At 46.7% G+C, this 20,861-nt stretch overlaps 1 protein-coding gene across 1 annotated transcript in view; it reads left to right on the top strand.

Annotated features, from left to right (window-relative positions):
* The window catches only part of SETBP1 (SET binding protein 1), a 316,969-nt gene that overhangs the window by 11,027 nt on the left and 285,081 nt on the right, over positions 1-20,861 (top strand). The window contains exon 2 of the mRNA XM_063128296.1: positions 16,883-17,534. Coding sequence (XP_062984366.1) covers positions 17,025-17,534 — 510 coding nt within the window. The 5' untranslated portion in view covers positions 16,883-17,024. The remainder of the gene's footprint in view (positions 1-16,882; positions 17,535-20,861) is intronic.

Here is a 20,861-nt window from a genome sequence, read left to right as displayed (position 1 = left end):
CAGCCATTGTAGTTGGAAAAATAGTCCCTGTGATGAGATGATCACTAATCTCTCTGTTGATAGCAGAGTGCCCTTGGAATTCGGTTAGCTCAGGTAAAGTAAGAGGAGTTTTGAGAGGCATGCCTTGGTAACTTAGGGCATGACCATGTTAGCTGGGAATTATGGGAGTTGCAGCTACGGATGTACATATTTTGCTAAATGCACCCTGTCTCCATTTCGTGGATTGACAGGTGCCTTTTGTTCCATTGTCAACTCATTTACGGAATCAGTTTGTCTCTGAATGTGCTCCAGAAGATTGGGCTTAGACCTCCAGTTCCTCCCAACTTGCGAATTCACTGATGAATTTTGTTTTCACTGATGAATTCATTGGCTTATTATTATTATTATTAGTATTAGTATTAGTATCCCGCCTTTTGCCCAATGCTGGGCCTCAAGGCGGCCTTACAAAGTTTAAAACATACATGGGGGGGGGTGGAACAAATCCATAAACGTTTAAAATACACAACAAAATTATAAGACATTAACATAGATGGAGGGCTGGATTATTCTCCAAAGGCCTGCTGGAACAAAAAAGTTTTAGCCTGCTTCCGAAAGCCCATCAAGGAGGGAGCCAGCCTAGCTTCTCCGGGAAGAGAGTTCCAAAGCAATAGAGCAGCCACATAGAAGGCTCTCTCCCATGTTCCCACCAAGCGTGCCTGTGAAGATGGCGGGACTGAAAGAAGGGCTTCTCTAGAAGATCTTAAAGCACGGGCAGGCTCATAAGGGAGAATACGTTCTTTCAAATAATCTGGACCCGAGCCATTTAGGGCTTTATAGGTCATAACCAGCACTTTGAATTGTGCCCGAAAACAGACTGGAAGCCAGTGGAGCTGTTTTAACAGGGGAGTTGTCTGCTCCCTGTAACCAGCCCCGGTCAACAATCTGGCTGCAACTCTTTGAACCAGCTGGAGTTTCTGAACACTCTTCAAAGGCAGCCCCATGTAGAGCGCATTACAGTAATCCAATCGGGATGTAACTAAGGCATGTGTCACCGTGGCCAAGTCCGACATCTCTAGGAATGGGCGCAGCTGGTGCACTAGCTTTAACTGTTCAAATGCACTCCTGGCCACCGCCAAAACCTGGGCATCCAGGCTCAGGGCTGAATCCAGAAGTACACTCAAGCTGGCTTCCGGAGTCTTGCGTGCTTCCCTCCTCACCTTCAGCCCAGCTAGAAGGAAAAGTCTGAACATTTCCTCTTCCATTTTAGACTAACTTCAGCTTCTTCTGAGGTGGAAATCTGGAGAACCTATGTTTAGTCTTAAACAAGCCAATTTTAGATCCTAGTCAAGAGCTCATATGTTTTAGTAACCCATAACTAAAATTAACCACAGTTTAGGGTTGAGACATAACGCTACAACTAAAGTGGAAGCTTCCACTCTCCTCCTTACAACCAAGCCGAAGAAGGAGAGTGGAGGAGAGAACATAGGGACGGAGGTTTAGCATAACATGATACGTGGGTCAATGTATGGTTTGGTGCAAGTCACTCACTTTCAGCTTAAATTTCTAATCTGTAAAAAGGAAACAGTTAGTGATGTACCTCTCTGGGAGGATGAAGAATCCTGGGCCCGTCGTTACTCTTGGATGGCATGGTGTGGTGTGCAATCAATTTGTATTTTTGGTTGATTCTGGGTCTGACCAGTGGCCATGCTGTGTATTCATGTGCAATTTCACACACATTCATGCACTTATGGCTCTTTCATGATCTAGTTCACCCCCCCCCCCAAGCCAGTGGTTCTCTCCACATGGTGTCGGAAGAGTCCCATACATGCACTCCCCTCTCCTCCACCATGCGCTTTATGTAAAGTATGAAGTTACCGTTAGCTGGGCCTGTGACTGGGCATCCAAGCCGATACTTCCAAAATGTGTTACTTTCTTGTTCAGCACTGATACGCTTCCACCTTTTCATGTGCCCTGTGGCGATCTGAACAGGGTAGATATCTAGTATGGGCTAGGACTCAAAGCAAAATGGTGGTCGAAACCATCGTTTGTAGTGGCTCTTTGCAGTGGCTGTTGTGGATCTGAACTTATACTTGAACATCAGCTTATTCTATCTCGGCATGGGGCTCTGTGTTTTGCTGGCTTCCTTGGGACCTTAGGCTGTGTTTCTTTTATGGCCTTGTGATTTATGGCAGTATCAGTTGTTTAATCACTGTTGGCCTTCCTTCCCCTTCTCCCATAACGCAGTTAGCTACTTACATGGGAAGGCAACTACCTGATCTAATTATGGCATCTGAAACCTAATTGCAGAGTCAGATATGATTCTGTAATCTACTGCTTAGCACCTTGGTATTGGGAAGACAGTTACTGCACATGTTCTTCTCCCATGTCTGGAGGTGAACGTAAGAATATAAGAAGAGCCCTGCTGGATCAGAACAAAAGCCAATCTCAGCCTTCCCCAACATAGGTTCCCTCTAGACTTTCAAGATTATAGCTCCAGTAATCCCTGATCATTAGAGAGCATGGTGGTGGAGAAGGTTGGCCTACCAGGTCTAGCATTCTGTTCCCACGGCAGCCAAGTAGATGCCCCTGGGAAGTCCACAAGCAGAGTATAAAAGCAGCCTCCCATTCATGTTCCCTGGAAACTAATATTCAGAGGAACACCATCTCTGATCCTGATTGTAATGTACAGTCACTGTCGTATTTCTCAGAAAGCTCCCACTTTCGATGAGAGACAAATGAGGCCTGCTAGGTAATCCACAAAGCTTTTCTTAAGCATCAAACATCTCTTCTACCTGAAGAGAGTCTAATCTCTTGGAAACTTCACCCTATGCAAAACTATGCAAACAAAGCGAGACAATTGTCCGACCAAGGAGAACAGGAAGCCCCTTCCCAAACGCCCGTAACTTCAGAGAGCCTGGTGCGGAGGCAGGTTCTGGCGTAATCGAACCGACTTTCTCACGCCTTCCTTCCGCCCCGTGCGTTTCAGCTTCTGGTGGACCCTAGCATCAGCTAGCTTGTCAGGACGCTCACCTCCAGAAGAAGGCTCACTGAGTGTGTAGGATTTGGCCTTGAGGAGAGGCCTGACTCCCAGCTGGTGAATCGCCCGTGAGAGCTTCCTCCCCCACTGGTACAGGCTGGCTGGTGTCTGGCGCCTCCTCCTCTAGATCTGAAACTGATTCCGATGGATTACCTGAAACACCTTCTCCCAAAACAGGGGCAATAGGGTTAGACATGACAATCACATGACTAGTAGCCACCGGGCCTGTTCAGACCACACTACAAGCTCAGTGGTTAGCCAAACTGTGGTTCTCTGGGCTAGCACTAACCACAAGCTGTGCTGTCACACACAGCACTTTAAGCCACAGTTAGAGCCGCTAACCCTGCTGCAGACGGTCCAACTGTGGTTAGTGAGTGAGCAGAGTTTAGCAAAACGCATCACACCTTAAACCCTGCTGCTTAACCAAAAGCCGTAACCAGCAGGGTTTAAGTTGTCTTCTGAACGGGCCCATTGATAACCTTAACCTCCATGAATTTGTCTAATCCCCCCTTTAAAGGCATCCAAGTCGACACCGTCATTGCACCTTGATGTAATGAGTTCCACGGTTGAACGACGCACTGTGTAAAGTTGTACTCCCTTTTGTCTGTACTACTTAACAGTTGTCGGAGGAGGGAAACGTATTTTTAACTTCTAAGCCCCGACGTAACATTTCCAGGCTGTTCGTTGGGATTTTGAATGTCTTGCCGAAGGATGGCCACAGAACAGTGAGTCTGAAGAACACTTAGAACTGGAAATGAAATTAGTATTTCATGGTGTTTAGCTCTCCCTGATGGGGCAGTGCTGCCACACAGTAATTGGCTTCAAAGGGCAGATGGACAACCATCTGTCAGGGATACTTTAGGGTGGATTCCTGCATTGAGCTGCTCAATGCAGGAATCCACCCTAAAGCATCCCTGACAGATGGACTCGATGGCCTTGTAGGCCCCTTCCTACAGGGTTGGACTCGATGGCCTTGTAGGACCCTTCCATCTCTGCTATTCTATGATTCTATGATTCTATGATAATTTGTAGAGTAGGAGGAGAAACTTGAAAATGATCAAGCAGGCTGGGGCATCTTCCCTTTGAGGAACGGTGCAAGACCGTGGGGCTCTTTAAATCTCGAAAAAATAAGGTAACTAAGGGGAGACATTTATATGTGTGGAGAGATTCATAATGAATCATAAAGGGACTGAAATATCAATTAACCCAACCCTCTTTGAAATCCAGACCATTGGACATCTTAAAAGAGTAGATCTACTGCTATCAATCTCTGATTGATATTGCAGTTTGCGCCAGAACCTTCCGTACCTTGTTTTAAAGATGGTGCCTCCAGTTGATAGCAGCAATGGAAAGACAGATTGAGTTCTGTCTTTTTTGGGCACATGGAACATGTAGTGGACTATCAGAGATGCACCAGCTTGGAATCTTGTTCCGCGGGGAAGTCCAATATTCGTCCAACATAGATGACCAGCTTGCCAGGTGGTAAGGTTTTGACACTTCAAATCGGCTTGATTGTTTGAACTGATGGGAGCGAGATGAATTTTTGTTGATGTTGTTGTGTTTTATTTATGTATTTTTAAAAAATTGTATAGCACTCCATATCTGCAACAGATTCCGAAGTGGTGAACATAAGAATTAAAACAGTAAAAGATATAAAAATTAAAACATCACTATTATACTAAAAAACACACCGGATGCTAATAAAAACCTTGGATGTCCATCATTAATGCTTCCTGGAACAGCTGTTTTTAGGGGGGATTCCACGCGCTCTCCGAGCCGGCCGGCGAGGAGGTAGGTGGGTGGCGGCGGCGGCAAGGACGCCTCTTCCTCGTCTCTTCGCCAGGCAAGTTACACGATTGCTTTGGGGTCGCACTGGGGCCTCATGGAAGCGGCCTCAGTACGACGTGTGGAATCGCCCTAGGAGATGTGGGAAACAACAGTGTTGGCATCTGCCTGACCCCCAGGGGCAGAGAGTTCCACAGAAAGGGGACCACCACACTGAAGGCTCTTCTCCTGGTGGACTCCAATTAAGCCACGTGGAACCACCAGGAACATGCTTTTGATGACCTCAGTGACCAGGCAGGTTAGTAAGGGAGAAGGCGCACTATTGGGTGTCCAGTTTGCAAGTTGTTTAGGGCTTTACACTCTAGTACTAGAACCTTAAACCTGGCTCTGGTAGCAAACAGGCCGCCAGTGCAGTTCCCTCAGTGAACGGGTTGCATGCTGAAAAGGGGCAGCTCCTGATGACCGCCGAGCTGCTGCATTCTGCACTATCTCCTGCTTCTGGAGCAGCCTTAAGGACAGCCCCACATAGAGCACATTGGGTTTGAATATGTGGTAAAGTTAGGAGCAGGCAACATTTGATAACCAAAGCTCTCTTGTGATCCTCCAGATATTTTCGCTTTCAACTTCTATCATCCCTGACCATTAGCTATGCTTGCTAGGCCTGATGAGAGTTGTAGGCCAAAACATCTGGAGATGCACAAGCTGCCCACTCCTGTGATAAAGGCTGGGGTGGAATATATATATTTAAAACGTTTAAATAAATTTATGTGTTGTCTATTGACTAGGGTGACCATATGGAAAAGAGGACAGGGCTCCTGTATCTTTAACGGTTGTATAGAAAAGGGAATTTCAGCAGGTGTCATTTGTATGAATGCAGCACCTGATGAAACTCCCTCTTCGTCACAACAGTTAAAGCTGCAGGAGCCTTGTCCTCTTTTATATCTGGTCAAGAGGGTAGCTTTAACTGTTGAGATGAAGAGAGGATTTCACCGGTGCTGCATGCATACAAATGACACCTGCTGAAATTCCCTTTTCTATACAACTGTCAAAGATACAGAAGCCCTGTCCTTCTTTCCCTATGGTCACCCTACTATTGACACACTTAGGAAGTGGTAAGTCTTCCTCAAATCAACCATGTGACAAGCTGACTGGCTGTATTCATCTGTTGCATGTAATAATTAGTGCTGTGCCAAAAATTTCAACCATTCCATTTTTGGCATTTTATGGGGGGTGGGAAACAAAAACCCAGGCAAAAGAGGCTGGGGCCTTAGCTAGACCAGGCTATATCCCGGGGTGATTCCCAGGATTCCCCCTGTGTGTCCAGATGATGCACACGGGATCCTGGGCTCAGGGAGGGATCAGCCCTCCCTGGCCCCAGGATATAGCTACCCCTTTGGGCCCAGTATTTTCCAGACCGCGGAGCGTGTGGCCCGTTTTTGCGGCTTGACCCCGGCAACACGCGATTACTCGTGCTTAGCTGGGAGCTGCGCCCATCGGGGGCAGGGTGGGGGGAGTGGAAAAAACTTTTTTTTAAAAAAAAACTTACCTGAGGTGCGCATCTGGCCCTTTAAGAACAAAAAAAAATGGCGGTCCTGATGACTCTCTTTGTGAGCTCGTCGCGCCTTGCATGTAAACGAGGGCGAGATCCCGCGATAGTTGCATCGCAGGCTCTCCCCTCCTCTCGCCCAGATTTTAAGGTAGGTCTAGCAATGGCCTGGGAGAGGTGAGAATTTTGGAGAACTTTTTTCCTTGGGGATGGGGACAGGTTTTCCACATAGCTTTTTAAATGTCGCCAATTGTTGAGCGGTCTTCTTTCTGTTTATTCTTTTAAAAACACCCCCAGCATTTTCAAGAGCCCAGGAGTGCTTACTGGATGCTTATTGGAGAGGGTGAGGTCACGTGGTCTCCAATAGGCATTTAGTAAGAACTGCTGGGCTCATCCAAATGGTTTTGTCTTTTGAAAAACTAAAAAAAAAAAGGGAGAAAGGCCCTCAGAAACTGGCTACACTTAAAAAAGGTAGGTGTCCCGCTCCTCAAGGAGGAAAATTCTCCGAATTTACCCCCATGCCTGGAAAAGAAGCAGAAAAAACAATGCCTCTTTTGCAGGGAGAAAAAAGTTCCTGATAATAGGGCGGGGGGCAGGTTAAGAAAGTTAATTAAGGCTCATTAGCTTTACAGAAGACCTGCTTCTGGTGTAGATGAAAACTGGTAGGATTGGTTTGTGGATATGGATCAGCACAGCTGTCTGGATTTTGGGAGTGTCGTTGTTTGTGGGGGAGGTTATTTGGACTGCCGTGATGCACTTCAAAATTTACCACTGCTGCCCTGCAGGCAGTCAGGGAAAGGATCTTGCAACGACATTTTGCATTAGCTGGCCGAGGGTGCTGTTCCTACACCCCTTCCGTTTCAGAAGCATCACCCCTGAACATGAAGCTGAGTTCCTTCGTGCTCAGGAAGGGTGAACGCTATCCATCAAACAAATTCTCGGTTCCCATAAAGCCTCCGATTAAGACATCGAACATTACCTCAGTGTTTCCTAAAGGCTTAATTCCTTTTGCTTGGCATGCTGCAAGGTGAGGAAGGATTGAGATTAGAGGTGGTGAAACCGCTTCTTTGAAACTTGCCGGTTTCTTTTCTTCAGGAGGGTGAAACCAGGATTCAACATTATGAGTTCAAGCACATGTATTGCAGCCAGGTGAGAGTCGACAGAGTACTGGGGGTGTTTAATAATAATAATAATAATAATAATAATAATAATAATAATAATAATAATAGAAAGAAGGCCCCTCAACAACAGGCTACATTTAAAAAGGTATGTGGAAACCCTGTCCCCTCCCCAAGGAGAAAATTCTCTGAAATTCTCACCTCTCTCAGCCTCTTTTGCCAGAGTTTTCATTCCTCCCCCCCCCCACAAAATGAAAATGGAATAATTGAAATTTTCAGTACAGCACTACCTCAAACCATGTCCCCGCCACTCACCACATTTGCCTCTGCCTAAATCTCTTCTCATCTGTTATTTTTTAAAAACGGTTAACCCCCACTTTTCTTTAAAATAATCCAAAGCGGTTTACAATGAAAACAGGATACAAAGAACAATAAACCACCAAAATGAAAGGCAACCCACAAGGTTAAAAAAAAAGAGACAGCAGTGAAAAGTAATCAGCAGAATTGCCGCTCTGACCATGTCACTCCACTGCTGAAATCTCTTCATTGGCTTCCAATTCACTTCAGAATCCAATATAAACTTCTCCTGTTGACCTACAAAGCTTTTCACTGTCTAGCTCCTTCCTATCTCTCCTCTCTCATCTCACACTATTGCCCTGCTCGTGCTCTTCGCTCCTCTAATGCCATGTTTCTCGCCTGCCCAAGGGTCTCTACTTCCCTTGCTCGGCTTCGTCCATTTTCTTCTGCTGCCCCTTACGCCTGGAACGCTCTTCCAGAACATTTGAGAACTACAAGTTCAACCGCAGCTTTTAAAGCTCAGCTAAAAACTTTTCTTTTTCCTAAAGCTTTTAAAACTTGATTTTGTTCTGACTTTATACTGTTAGTTTTACCCTACCCAGTGCCTGTTTACCCTACCCTGTGCCTGTTTGCATTCTCTTCCCCTCCTTATTGTTTTATTATGATTTTATTAGAATGTAAGTCTGTGCGGCAGGGTCTTGCTATTTACTGTTTTACTCTGTACAGCACCATGTACATTGATGGTGCTATATAAATAAATAAATAAATAATAATAATAATAATAATAATAAAACTGCACAACCCCAAAGCAAAACAACAGTAACTCAGAGCAGAAAAGCAGAATCCAGAGAACTATCGCCCTTTCCCAAAGGTTTGCTGGAACTATCAAGTTTTAATGTGGTGATTAAAAGAAACATGAGGCCAGGTGCAGCTTCCTTAGGTGAGTTAGCACCAACATTGAGAAGGTCCTGCTCATTGTAGTCCACCAAACTTCCAACAGTGGGGAACCTGGTCCAAAGTTTGGGCTACTACAACATATTTGGAGATATTGGCCTAAATCCAATGTCACACATGCAGAATTTCCTTTGCTCTTCTCCCTGCTGCACCCTCTACATGCCTTTCAGATCTGCTCTGAAGGGTCCCCCAACTTTCTGGAGCAGATTTGGGGAAAGGAGGTCCATGAGAGGCTTCAGGGGGAGGGAGAAACCATTCCACTAGCTTTTCCCATTCTGCTGGCGGATGGTCAGGATTGGATACAGCCCACTATATGGGACATATTCCTCCTAATAACTCAAATATTTTACCTTCATCCAAGCGGTGGCTTTTGAGATTGAGATAAGAAAGTCAGCTCAGAATTTTTCTCTATGCAACATTTAAGTAGGTTGATAGCAGTGAAGCTTCTTCCTTCTGGGATCCACATAGATGCAATCTCTGGATTGCGGAAACCTTTCGATAGCAGCCTATTAGGTACACAGGTGGCACTGTTTGAAATTTAAGGCTGAGGATGCCCTGTGCAGGGAGGTGCAGCTTAACTTGTGAAAATAATTCTGCAGAGTGTCAGTATTCTTAATATACTGTCGTTTTGGGAGAAGATGAGGTTTGAATCCATGGAAGATCCTGCTGCATGTGTCTGCCTGTCCATCTTTTAACATGTTTTAGAGCTATATATCCTTGGTCTAGGCTTCTGATTCTTAAAGTATCAGTTTGATCTTTCTGTATTCTTGGAACAGATAATAGCCAGAATGACATATTGTGGGTGAACAATCCTAATTCATCAACTTCACAATGTGGATTTTGCAGTCAGAACTTACGCAGAAAAATAGAATACTTTATAACACAGATTTATTCAATAATAAAGACGCTTTATTTTTGCTTGTGATGGAATAGAAGACAAGGTGCATTGGTGGAAGGCTGAAACCCCAGTGATGGTCCCAGATTCTCCCGGAAACTCTCCACCCATTTTGGCTTCAGCCACCCCTTCACTTTTGGCCCTGCCCACTTCCGGAATGTGGCCTCTGCGACCCTTCCAAGATCGGAACTCGGCCCTCTGGACCACATTCCTGATGGAGATGCCAGACAAGCTCATCTCTCTGTTGCTCCAACAAGCAGCAGTTCATGACTGAACCTTAAGTAGGGTATGGCTTCTTTTAGACTGGCTCGCCCTACCTCCAGTTCTCTTAAAGGACCCTGGTCTGGCTGCAATGATGCGTGGTGGCTGTGACATGTTAGAGTCTTCATGGCTGGAGTCCTCAGAGTTGGAGGATAGCCATGTAACCAGGGGACAGATCACTGGGGTCTTCTTGGGGAACTAGGTCCTGAGGAGGTGGAGGGCTCGTTACACCTTTCTGTAACCTTGTACCTGAATAGTTAACTCAGGATCCTTGGTTCATGACAAATTGTCATCTCAACTGAAGCCAGTCCAGGGTTTTTTTTTTAATGCAGGGGACCCCCCACCCTTCAAGCCAGGTGTTCTCACCAGAAAACTTTGTGCTCAGCATTAGCTACAGACAACGAAGCGTCTTTAGTCACCTAGAAGGCTAGTTTATATATTTGGGAGAATGGAATGATAAAGTTTTTTCCTGGACTGCACTAGCTTGGTTTATACATGCCAGACTGCAGGTTCGAATGCTCTCTCTGCACACAAAAACCTAGCCTGTAAAGTTCTAGCCTAAACTTTGCCCTGACATCTGTATGAAGGCTCTATATAAACTTGGGGAGAACAAGACCTGATTTACACCTCCGCTGTGTGTGAGGCACCCCCTTAAGTGCTCTGGAAGGTGGACCAAGGGCCAGTTCTCACGGGTGGTGCTGCATTGCTTGATCACATACCCATATCAACTCACTGCACATAGAAAAAAATAACTTGTCAGACAGACTCTCCCTGTCATGCTAGTTTTCCGTGTGCAGGGAGGAGCGGTCAGTCTTGCGATCTCCCATTTGCAGTTGGAAGTCATACAGCCGGCACCTCAGTTTTTGCAGCTCAGTGAGAACCAGGCCTTTAAATGATCTTGTGGGTGGAGACAGTTCACAGAGTTCCTATTGTACTCCAGACGCAGGAACAGGTTGGAACGCTACTGTCGTGTGTTTATATTTCGGCGCTCCTCTCTAACCTCGGCAGAGATATTATCAATCAAAATGCCAACAAAGCCAATTTGCTTTCCTTTATTGTCAGGGCAGACGTTGGGGATGTGACGCTTGACTTTGGCAGCTTTTTTGGGTGCAGGAGGAGGGTTGCTGTCCCTTTTTTCGTTTGTGGGCGGAAGTGCTTTGCCATTGTCGGCTGTAGGAATACACCAGGGCCAGATCTACATGTGGTTGCGAAGGCGCTTCCAGTGTGCCTTTTTTAAAGGCGTACCTAAAAGAAGCGCCTCTTTCTTTACTGTGTGTACTGTGAGCTAGGCAGCGCCGCTTGCAGAAGAATCTCTACCCCATTCAAAGACGCTGCTCGGGCCGCTTCCCCCTCGCGTGTTCTTCCATTCGAATAATCCCCCCTCCCACCCGGCGGCTCTTCTGGCGCGTCCCGTCGGCGGCGACTCCTCCTGCAAAACACTTTTCTCCCTCGGTGTGTTTGTATTTGCGTTCGCGTGCGCGCGGCGGACGAGTTCAGCTCCTGCCTCTCGTTCTCCCCCGCGGTGTCATCTCCCCGGGACTCTCTTCAGTGTGTGCTCGCACACACGCACGCAAACGTGCCTGGGTCCAGCTCCAGCTGAGAGCCCCCTCCCTCCTGCAAGTGCGGCCCAGACTTCCTGGTTGAACCGCGGGCTCAATTGAAGAAGCCGAGGGACCGTGGACGGAGGCAGCTAAGGGAGAGGAGGGGGGTTACCGGGCCCTGCCGCTGTCGCCACATGGGCGACAGCGACAGCGGCAGGGCCCGGTAAACCCCACTTACCTTTCCGGCGGAGCTCCGGATCGAGGCAAAGGATCCGCCTTCACCTCGATCCTCTTTGCCACGCTCCGCCGGCCCCCCAATCCTCTTCGCCTCTGCCTTAAGGGGAGGTGAAGCACCCCGCTCCGCTTCTAATTCGCCGGTCCGATTAGAAGCGGAGCACATCCCTAGTTCCTGGGTCCACAGCTGGTTGCCCACTCTGTGAACAGAATCCTGCAGTAGATTTATTTATTTATTTATTTATTTAAGTATTTTTATGCCGCCATTCAGCCAAAAAAGGCTCTCATGGCGGCTTACAAAAGTATTTCTTGACAGTCCCTGCCCACAGGCTTACAATCTAAAAGACATGACACAAAAGGAAAGGGGATTGGGAGGGAGGAGGAGGAGGGGGAAAAGGAAAGCAAATTCAGGCACTACAATCTTAGTTGGAAAGTTCAGCAGTTACAGGGGACAGCAGGAGAGAGGGGGCTCTCAGCTGGAGCTGGACCCAGGCACGATGGAGAAATGCCTGGCTGCTGCTTCCTCCCTCATGGTGGCCTCTGCAGTGGCAGTTGGTAGCAGGAGGGAGGGGGCTCTCAGCTGGAGCTGGACCCAGGCACGGTGGAGAGATGCCTGGCTGCTGCTTCCTCCCTCATGGTGGCCTCTGCAGTGGCAGTTGGTAGCAGGAGGGAGGGGGCTCTCAGCTGGAGCTGGACCCAGGCACGGTGGAGAGATGCCTGGCTGCTGCTTCCTCCCTCATGGTGGCCTCTGCAGTGACAGTTGGTAGCAGGAGGGAGGGGGCTCTCAGCTGGAGCTGGACCCAGGCACGGTGGAGAGGTGCCTGGCTGCTGCTTCCTCCCTCATGGTGGCCTCTGCAGTGACAGTTGGTAGCAGGAGGGAGGGGGCTCTGAGCTGGAGCTGGACCCAGGCACGGTGGAGAGGTGCCTGGCTGCTGCTTCCTCCCTCATGGTGGCCTCTGCAGTGACAGTTGGTAGCAGGAGGGAGGGGGCTCTCAGCTGGAGCTGGACCCAGGCACGGTGGAGAGATGCCTGGCTGCTGCTTCCTCCCTCATGGTGGCCTCTGCAGTGACAGTTGGTAGCAGGAGGGAGGGGGCTCTCAGCTGGAGCTGGACCCAGGCACGGTGGAGAGATGCCTGGCTGCTGCTTCCTCCCTCATGGTGGCCTCTGCAGTGACAGTTGGTAGCAGGAGGGAGGGGGCTCTCAGCTGGAGCTGGACCCAGGCACGGTGGAGAGATGCCTGGCTGCTGCTTCCTCCCTCATGGTGGCCTCTGCAGTGACAGTTGGTAGCAGGAGGGAGGGGGCTCTGAGCTGGAGCTGGACCCAGGCACGGTGGAGAGGTGCCTGGCTGCTGCTTCCTCCCTCATGGTGGCCTCTGCAGTGACAGTTGGTAGCAGGAGGGAGGGGGCTCTGAGCTGGAGCTGGACCCAGGCACGGTGGAGAGGTGCCTGGCTGCTGCTTCCTCCCTCATGGTGGCCTCTGCAGAGACAGTTGGTAGCAGGAGGGAGGGGGCTCTCAGATGGACCCTTGGTCTGATCCAACATTATTTATGTATTTGTTGCATTTATATACCGCGCCATAGCTGAAGCTCTCTGGGCGGTTTACAAAAGTTTAAAACAGTAAACATTGAAAACAAATATCCAAAATTTAAAAACACAAACATTAAAACAACAGTATCCTTGTGAAAACAGCTATCCTGGGGTCAGTTAGAAATGAACAAACTCAGCCCATGTTAACTGCCTGGTGCCGGAAAGATAACAATGTTGGCGCCAGGCGAGCCTCGTCGGGGAGATCATTCCACAATTGGGGGCCACCACTGAGAAGGCCCTACCCCTAATTGCCGTGGCTCTTCATGTGTTTTTACTTAAAAACAAACTTAAGAAAATGAAATGGGACAGATTCAACAATTTCTGTCTTCCTAAAGCAGCTTCTCTTTCCCCCTCCCTGCCCTAAAGCTGCTAAACACAAACTAAACATTCCTATTTGTCTCTACTTATATGTCTCAACTCCAACTACCACGATTTCTGTGCCATGCCAACTAGCTGGAGGGTGTCACCTTCCAATGGTACATAGTGGCAGAGAGAGACTTCCAGCCATCAAGAAACATTAACAGCACAGTCCTATGCATGTTTAGACAGGGGCAAGCTGGAGCTGTAAGACTATTTTCTGTCTAAACATGCATAGGATTGTGCCTTAATGTTCTTTCATTAGTCCCTGCCGGCTGCCCATTACAAAAGTGTCCATTGATAGAATGTTTAGCAACTTTAGGGCAGGGGGTGAGGAAGAGAACCTGATTTAGGAGAATTGAAATGGTTGAATCTGTCCCATTTTGCTTTCTTCAGTTTCTTCAGCAATCAAGACATCCAAACCTATAATAATAGAATAAAAAAATATTTAAAAGGAAACGCTTGTGGAATTAAAGCAGTCTTCCCCAACTTGACGCCCACTATATGTTTGGTCATGGGTTGTGGTCCAAAACATCTGGAGGGCACCTGGTTGGGGAAGAATGGAGTAGAGTGCTACCTGTTGAACTTTTGCCACTCATGCAGCCTTCTGCAAGGTACGTAGGCAAAGTTGGGTTATCTCTGTATAGCTTCCAAATCGCGTGAGGTACTGGTTCCTCTCTATTCGGCCCTGGTTAGGCCTCATCTAGAGTATTGTGTCCAGTTCTGGGCTCCACAATTCAAGAAGGACGCAGACAAGCTGGAGTGTGTTCAGAGGAGGGCAACCAGGATGATCAGAGGTCTGGAAACAAAGCCCTATGAAGAGAGACTGAAACAACTGGGCCTGTTTAGCCTGGAGAAGAGGAGATTGAGGGGAGACATGATAGCACTCTTCAAATCCTTAAAAGGTTGTCACACAGAGGAGGGCCAGGATCTCTTCTCGATCCTCCCAGAGTGCAGGACACGGAATAAGGGGCTCAAGTTACAGGAAGTTAGATTCCGGCTGGACATCAGGAAAAACTTCCTCACTGTTGGAGCAGTACGACAATGGAACCAGTTACCTAGGGTGATTGTGGGCTCTCTCACGCTAGAGGCCTTCAAGAGGTAGCTGACAACCATGTGTCAGGGATGCTTTAGGGTGGATTCCTGCATTGAGCAGGGGGTTGGACTCGATGGTCTTATAGGCTCCTTCCAACTCTACTATTCTATGATTCTACTGCCTGAGGCATAATGTGAGAAACGTCCCAATCTCATTGAAAGAAGGTCGGGGGGGTGTCTTCTGCTGCCCATAGATAAAATACGCACATCTTAATCTACAGATGGCCTACTTGTATGAAATCATATCTTCACACTGCTCCTGTCTAAGAGTATATCTGGTTCCTCGTTATGTTGTGTTCATTTTTCTGAAAGCTATTATATCTGTATTTATTTATTTATTTTAAAAAAAGATGCCATGGCTTCTATTCCTGGCTGGGTTGAGTAACTAGCTAAGTATTCTTAATTTTCAGTGATCCCTGAGTTGGTCTAATAAAGGTATTACACTCTATGGAATTTGAAATATAACAATGAGGTGAGCTTAAAAACGATGAGATTGAAATATCTAAGAACTGCAGCTTCCTTTTTATGTACCTTCTGGGAATTGTCAGCTCAGTCTTGGCAAACTGCTAGTCTAGTTGTCTTGTCATCTTGTGACGTACAAGGGAGTTTGTGGTTCTTATTCACACTTTCCCTCTGTGTTGTATACATGCATTCAAATATTTGGACCAAGGTTGTTGTCTTCCACGCCCCGGTTTTTTTTATATATTTTGGATGTCTTTGGTCCCTGGAAAATCTGCTAGCATTATATGCACAGTACTAAAAATATAAACTAGATTCTGAAACTAAAGGTTATAGAGTCTGATTGAGAATTTCCTCAAACACAACTGAATTTTGAATGTTTCGATTAATGGGGAAGAAAAGCTTTTGGTTTTGATGCCTGTAGTTCAATTCCACAGATGCGCTGTATGAAATTTGTTGTGATTTGAAGCATAAAATACCAAGATTCAAACTTTAAAATGTGTAGATAACTTTATGAATTTTTGCGTACTCCAAAGGAGAGAGCCTTTTCAGTGGTGGCCCCCCAATTATGGAATGATCTCCCTGATGAGGCTCGCCTGGCGCCAACATTGTTATCTTTTCGGTGCCAGGTCAAGACCTTTCTCTTCTCCCAGGCATTTAATAGCATTTAACAACATATGCTGAGTTTGTTTGTTTTTTAATGGACCCCAGAACTGTTGTTGTTTAAAATGGATACTGTATACTGTTGCTTTTATATTTTTTGATGGTTTTAAATTTTGAATACTTTTTTAATGTCCACTGTTTTTTAACTTTTGTAAACCACCCAGAGAGCGTCGGCTATGGGGCGGTATATAAATTTAATAAATAGATAAATAAATAAATTTAAAATTCTGAATTTGGATGTAGTGGTTAGAACAGCATTCTCCAATCTGGTGCCCGGTCCAGATATGTTGGACTGCAAGTCCCATCATTCTCAGTTGGCATGTTACAGTCCAACACATCTGTAGGACACCCAGTTTTGGCTGTTGTGCAGTCTAGAAATGTAATACGTTAATAAATAAATTAGTTGGGGATGGCTGGTTGAGAGCATTGCAGTAGGCCTGCAGAGGCCTGGTTTTGTTTAGCCTGGAGAAGAGAAGATTGAGGGGAGACATGATAGCACTCTTCAAATCCTTAAAAGGTTGTCACACAGAGGAGGGCCAGGATCCGTTCTCGATCCTCCCAGAGTGCAGGACACGGAATAACAGGCTCAAGTTAAAGGAAGCCAGATTCCAGCTGGACATCAGGAAAAACTTCCTGACTGTTAGAGCAGTATGACAATGGAATCAGTTACCTAGGGAAGTTGTGGGCTCTCCCACACTAGAGGCCTTCAAGAGGCAGCTGGACAGCCATCTGTCAGGGATGCTTTAGGGTGGATTCCTGCATTGAGCAGGGGGTTGGACTCGATGGCCTTATAGGCCCCTTCCAACTCTGCTATTCTATGATTCTATGAATCCTGCCATGAAAGTTCACTGGCTTACTTAGCTCTCAGCCAAAACTGTCTTGCAGTGTTGTTGTGAGGACAACAATGGGTAAGTGAAGAGGACCGCGTGAGACTTCCTAGAGCACCTTGTCGGAAAGGCAGGTTATGAATGTAATAAATGAATAAATGAGCATGTTATGTCATCAGATGCTAGAGCGCAGATCAATAACTGCTGAAATGTTGACCTCCTTCTTCTCTGTTCTGTGTTCTCACCAGTTGCGGAACTGAATGCTTCTGAGCTCCTCACAGTGGTTGGACTATTGGGACTCTAAGAGACTTTACTGAGAGCTACTGTTCACTGCCTGGGGGGTTCCCCCCTGCTTCTTCTCCCATTCTCCCCTCTCCATCTAAAACTTCCATGGACCGGGGGATTGCCATGGAGCCAAGGGAGAACCTGGGCACTTCCCGGCAGAGGGGAGGCGAGACGGATTTCATGGGCTCAGCCATTGCTTCTGCGAAGGCCCCACCTGCTCCTGGTGGCGCTGGGGAGGCCGTGCTGCCGAGCTCTGCCTCTGCAAAAGGCGTCCCGGTGAGTGGCGAGCGCCTGGAGGCTGAGGAAGAGGACGAGCTCTGTTCGGGGCGCGACGTGGATTCCACTTCCAACGCGGACAGCGAGAAATGGGTGGCCGGAGATGGCCTGGAGGAGCAGGAGTTTTCCATCAAGGAGGCTAACTTCACCGAGGGAAGTCTGAAACTGAAAATCCAGACGACAAAGAGAGCCAAGAAGCCCCCCAAGAACCTGGAGAACTATATATGCCCACCCGAGATCAAAATCACCATCAAACAGTCCGGGGAGCAAAAACTGTCAAGAGCTGGGAAAAATAGCAAAGCAGCAAAAGAGGAAGACAGAGCACACTCCAAAAAGAAGGTAAGGGAGTCCTGTTCTTCTCCTTCCTTCTCTCAGCTTCTCTAGTTTTACATCTCTTGGTGTACTTAATGCAAAAAAAAAAAAAAAACCCACATATGGTATGCATTCCTCACTTGGTGCTCCGCTATCTTCTTAAATCTGGAGAATCGTCTTCATGTCGGTGTTGCCGAAAGCCTGCCTCGCTGGGTTTTAGAGGCAAACAAGACAATCTGTGCACCAAAAGGGTTTTTGAAATCTAAGGATGTGACAACAGGTGGACGGGATAAACAGATGGAGGTGGGAAACGGGGGGGGGGGCATAACAAGACAACGGAGAGAACGCTATTAGCATAAGAAGGTTCCATGGTCCCTGCACACCAGCTGCTTTGCCATTGTAGGGGGCTCAGCTGAAGGGTGTTTTAAAGAGCCATTTGAAGGGCAATATAATGGTCCTGTTAGTGTTAGACACACAAAGGCCGTGCCTGCAAACCGGAAGAGCTTGTGCAGTTTAGAGTCTCCACGGTGCAATGGCAGACTCTGTTGGTGTGCCTCTCTTAATGGCTTTTTTTTTTTTTTTTGCATTAGAGCAAGTTCTAACAGGCTGTGTTGACAAGTAAGGGGCAGGTAAAGGGGAGGATTTTCCAAACAGAAGGATCATATGGTTGCTTAATTAGCAAGGCCTGCATTATGTGGATTACGTGACGTTTTGCCGAAAGGTCCGGTCACCCTGGGGTGTGAGGGGCAGGGGCATGCTGTGGGCGGGACCCAGCTTCCACGTCCTTTCAGTCCTCAGGGGCTTTAAAGTCCGAGATGGAAGACATCTAAATGAAAGACTCATGGGGTGAAGAAAAAAAAAAAGGTCTTTGGCAGCAGAGGTGTTACAAAAATAATAAATGTTTGGTTTTGGCAAGGGGGAATTCAGTTTGGAAGAACTGGGAGAACACAGGGGGGCGAGTATCCGTTCCATGGTGCTTTTTGAACCTTGTGGGAATGATGAGAAATAAAGTACTTTTCTTAGCAATCATAGCCCATAGCTAGACCAGGCCTATATTCTGGGATCCTTCCGGAATCCTCCCTGTATATCCAAATGGCACACAGGGGATACCGGGAGTAGGCAGGGATGACCCCTCCATTTGCCTGGGATAATCCTTAGGTCTAGCTAAGGCCTTACAGTCCATTGAAAGGGCAGGTTACCTATAAGAAGGTGTTTGTTATCAATGTGTCGGCATGTTGCTTTCTTTTCTTTCTTTTTTGGGCCGGGGTGGGGGTATCGTATGGACCCCTTCCATGTATCGAAGTTCCTGAAAGTTACCCAGCAGTACAGATGGGGCAGGGCAGGAATATGGGGAGTCAGTATAATCGCATCTCCAGTGAACACCACTTGAAATGGCTTGCTGGTGCAGATTTCTTGCACTACACCTTCTTTTAGGAGAATTCCCTCCTCCCCTGTACTTCTGGTTTCACTCCAGAATGCCAAACCAGAACGTGATAGCTCCACTTGAAAAATCAACCATGGCCACCATCCCCAGAGCACCCGGCAGCTTTTCCTGGACACAGTTAGAGGCACAACGTAAGAACGGAAAGACACATTCTAAATACTGGGTTCTTGAAAAGAGACTGGGGGACAGTGCTCAAAACGTTATCAAGCCAGTGGCACAGTCTTGGATATTTCTGAGTTGCCACCTTTTTATTTCCCACCTGGCAGGAGTTCTGGGCCCTTAGCAGCCACCCAACAGTCAGAAATCCACTAGGTGCAACCCCCTCAACTGGGTCACTAAGGTGGGGATAGCTGCACCTGTTGAATGTCTGAGTGTTTTGAGAACAATAGAAAGTATGCTTCCGGGGCGGGGGAGAACTAGGTGGTAACATCCAGTGGTACCTTAGGAGCTGGGTCTTAAGAAGGACTAGCAAAATCTCAGGTTAACTAGTTGCCTTAAAGTTTCAACTTGGTGCCTGGAATTTGACACTTCTGCCTTCCCATGCAAGCCCAGTATCTGAAAAGTTTCATGTTTTCTCTTAAAACTTTGATGCTGTTTTCTGGAAATTGGCAATATCTTAATTAACCAACCTAAAACCACTAATTTCCATCTTTGCTGGCTAAGCAAATGGCTATTTGAGAATATGTCTTGTGTTTACTGAGAATATGTCTTGTGTTTACTGAGAATAGTTGGTATAATTCCTCATCCTTGGGTTTGAATATCATGATGTATCTATTAATGAATATTTGTCTTAAGAATCCAGAAAGAAGTATTTCATCTGAGTTAGTGCAGCTCCTGTGTAGTTTAGGACCAGGTTCTATATTTAAATACCTTCCTGATGTAGTTCCCCTGTGCAAAATCTTTCAACAGATCAAATACTTTTCCTCCCAAAGAGGATATTAGGGCCATAAATTGAACTCAATGTAAAATGTGTTGTTGTTGTTCTTTTTATCAATAAAGGGGCAAAATCAATTTTCTAGATTAATCTAGAGCTACAGTTCTTAACTTTGGGCTTCCTGGTGCTGAACCATGACCGACAAACCAATTGTGCTTCAATCCGTGGAGGCTGATGGCTCCGGTTTTGGTGGGTATATGTGAATCCATTCCAGGTTTCAGTCAGAACCAACCCAAAAATTAAAGGAGCCATCCAAGGTACTGATCCTTATCCCCAAAATAAGTTGAGCATCTTGGACAGCTCTTTTACCGTTCTGGCTGTCTCTGACCGAAACCTAGGATGGCTTCACAGCCCCACTGGAATCAGAGCCACCAGCCTCCACTGGTTTTAATAACCTCTGACCTATACTTTTATGATAGGTCTCCTGTAACAACAAACGCAAAACACATCTGGACTCTCCTTTTTTTATAACATTACAGAGATGTCTTCTTCGTTATAGGATTTCCACAGCCATAAACCTGCAAAGTTTCAATTTGCAAAGTGTCCGTATTATACTCACGAAGGAAATAATATGCTACAACAGACTTCAGCTATACAGTTTCTCAATTACAATCTTCTAGCCCTCAATTCAAAAATATAAAGCATGCACCCAAAACTTAAAAACATAACACAACATCAGTATACCCAACAAGGGAAATAGTCTCATACGGGCCCGTTTTCAACCGGGCTCAGGACACAATCCTATGCAATTTTTGACAGGAGAAGACCTACAACTCCTAATATTCCCCAGCCAGTATGGCTGGCTGGCCATGCTGGGAGTTATAGGACCTTTTTGTGTGTGTCTAAACATGTATAGGTTTGCACCATAAGTCACTCATTCTAATAGGTCAAACAAAGAGGGCAGAGCTAAAGATTACAATCACATCCTTCTATCCATGGCAGAGTATAAGGAACAACTATTCAGCAACAGCAGGAT

The sequence above is a fragment of the Elgaria multicarinata genome, chromosome 6 (assembly GCF_023053635.1).
Source record: "Elgaria multicarinata webbii isolate HBS135686 ecotype San Diego chromosome 6, rElgMul1.1.pri, whole genome shotgun sequence".
Lineage (NCBI taxonomy): Eukaryota > Metazoa > Chordata > Lepidosauria > Squamata > Anguidae > Elgaria > Elgaria multicarinata.
This window is presented reverse-complemented; position numbering and strand designations above follow the sequence as displayed.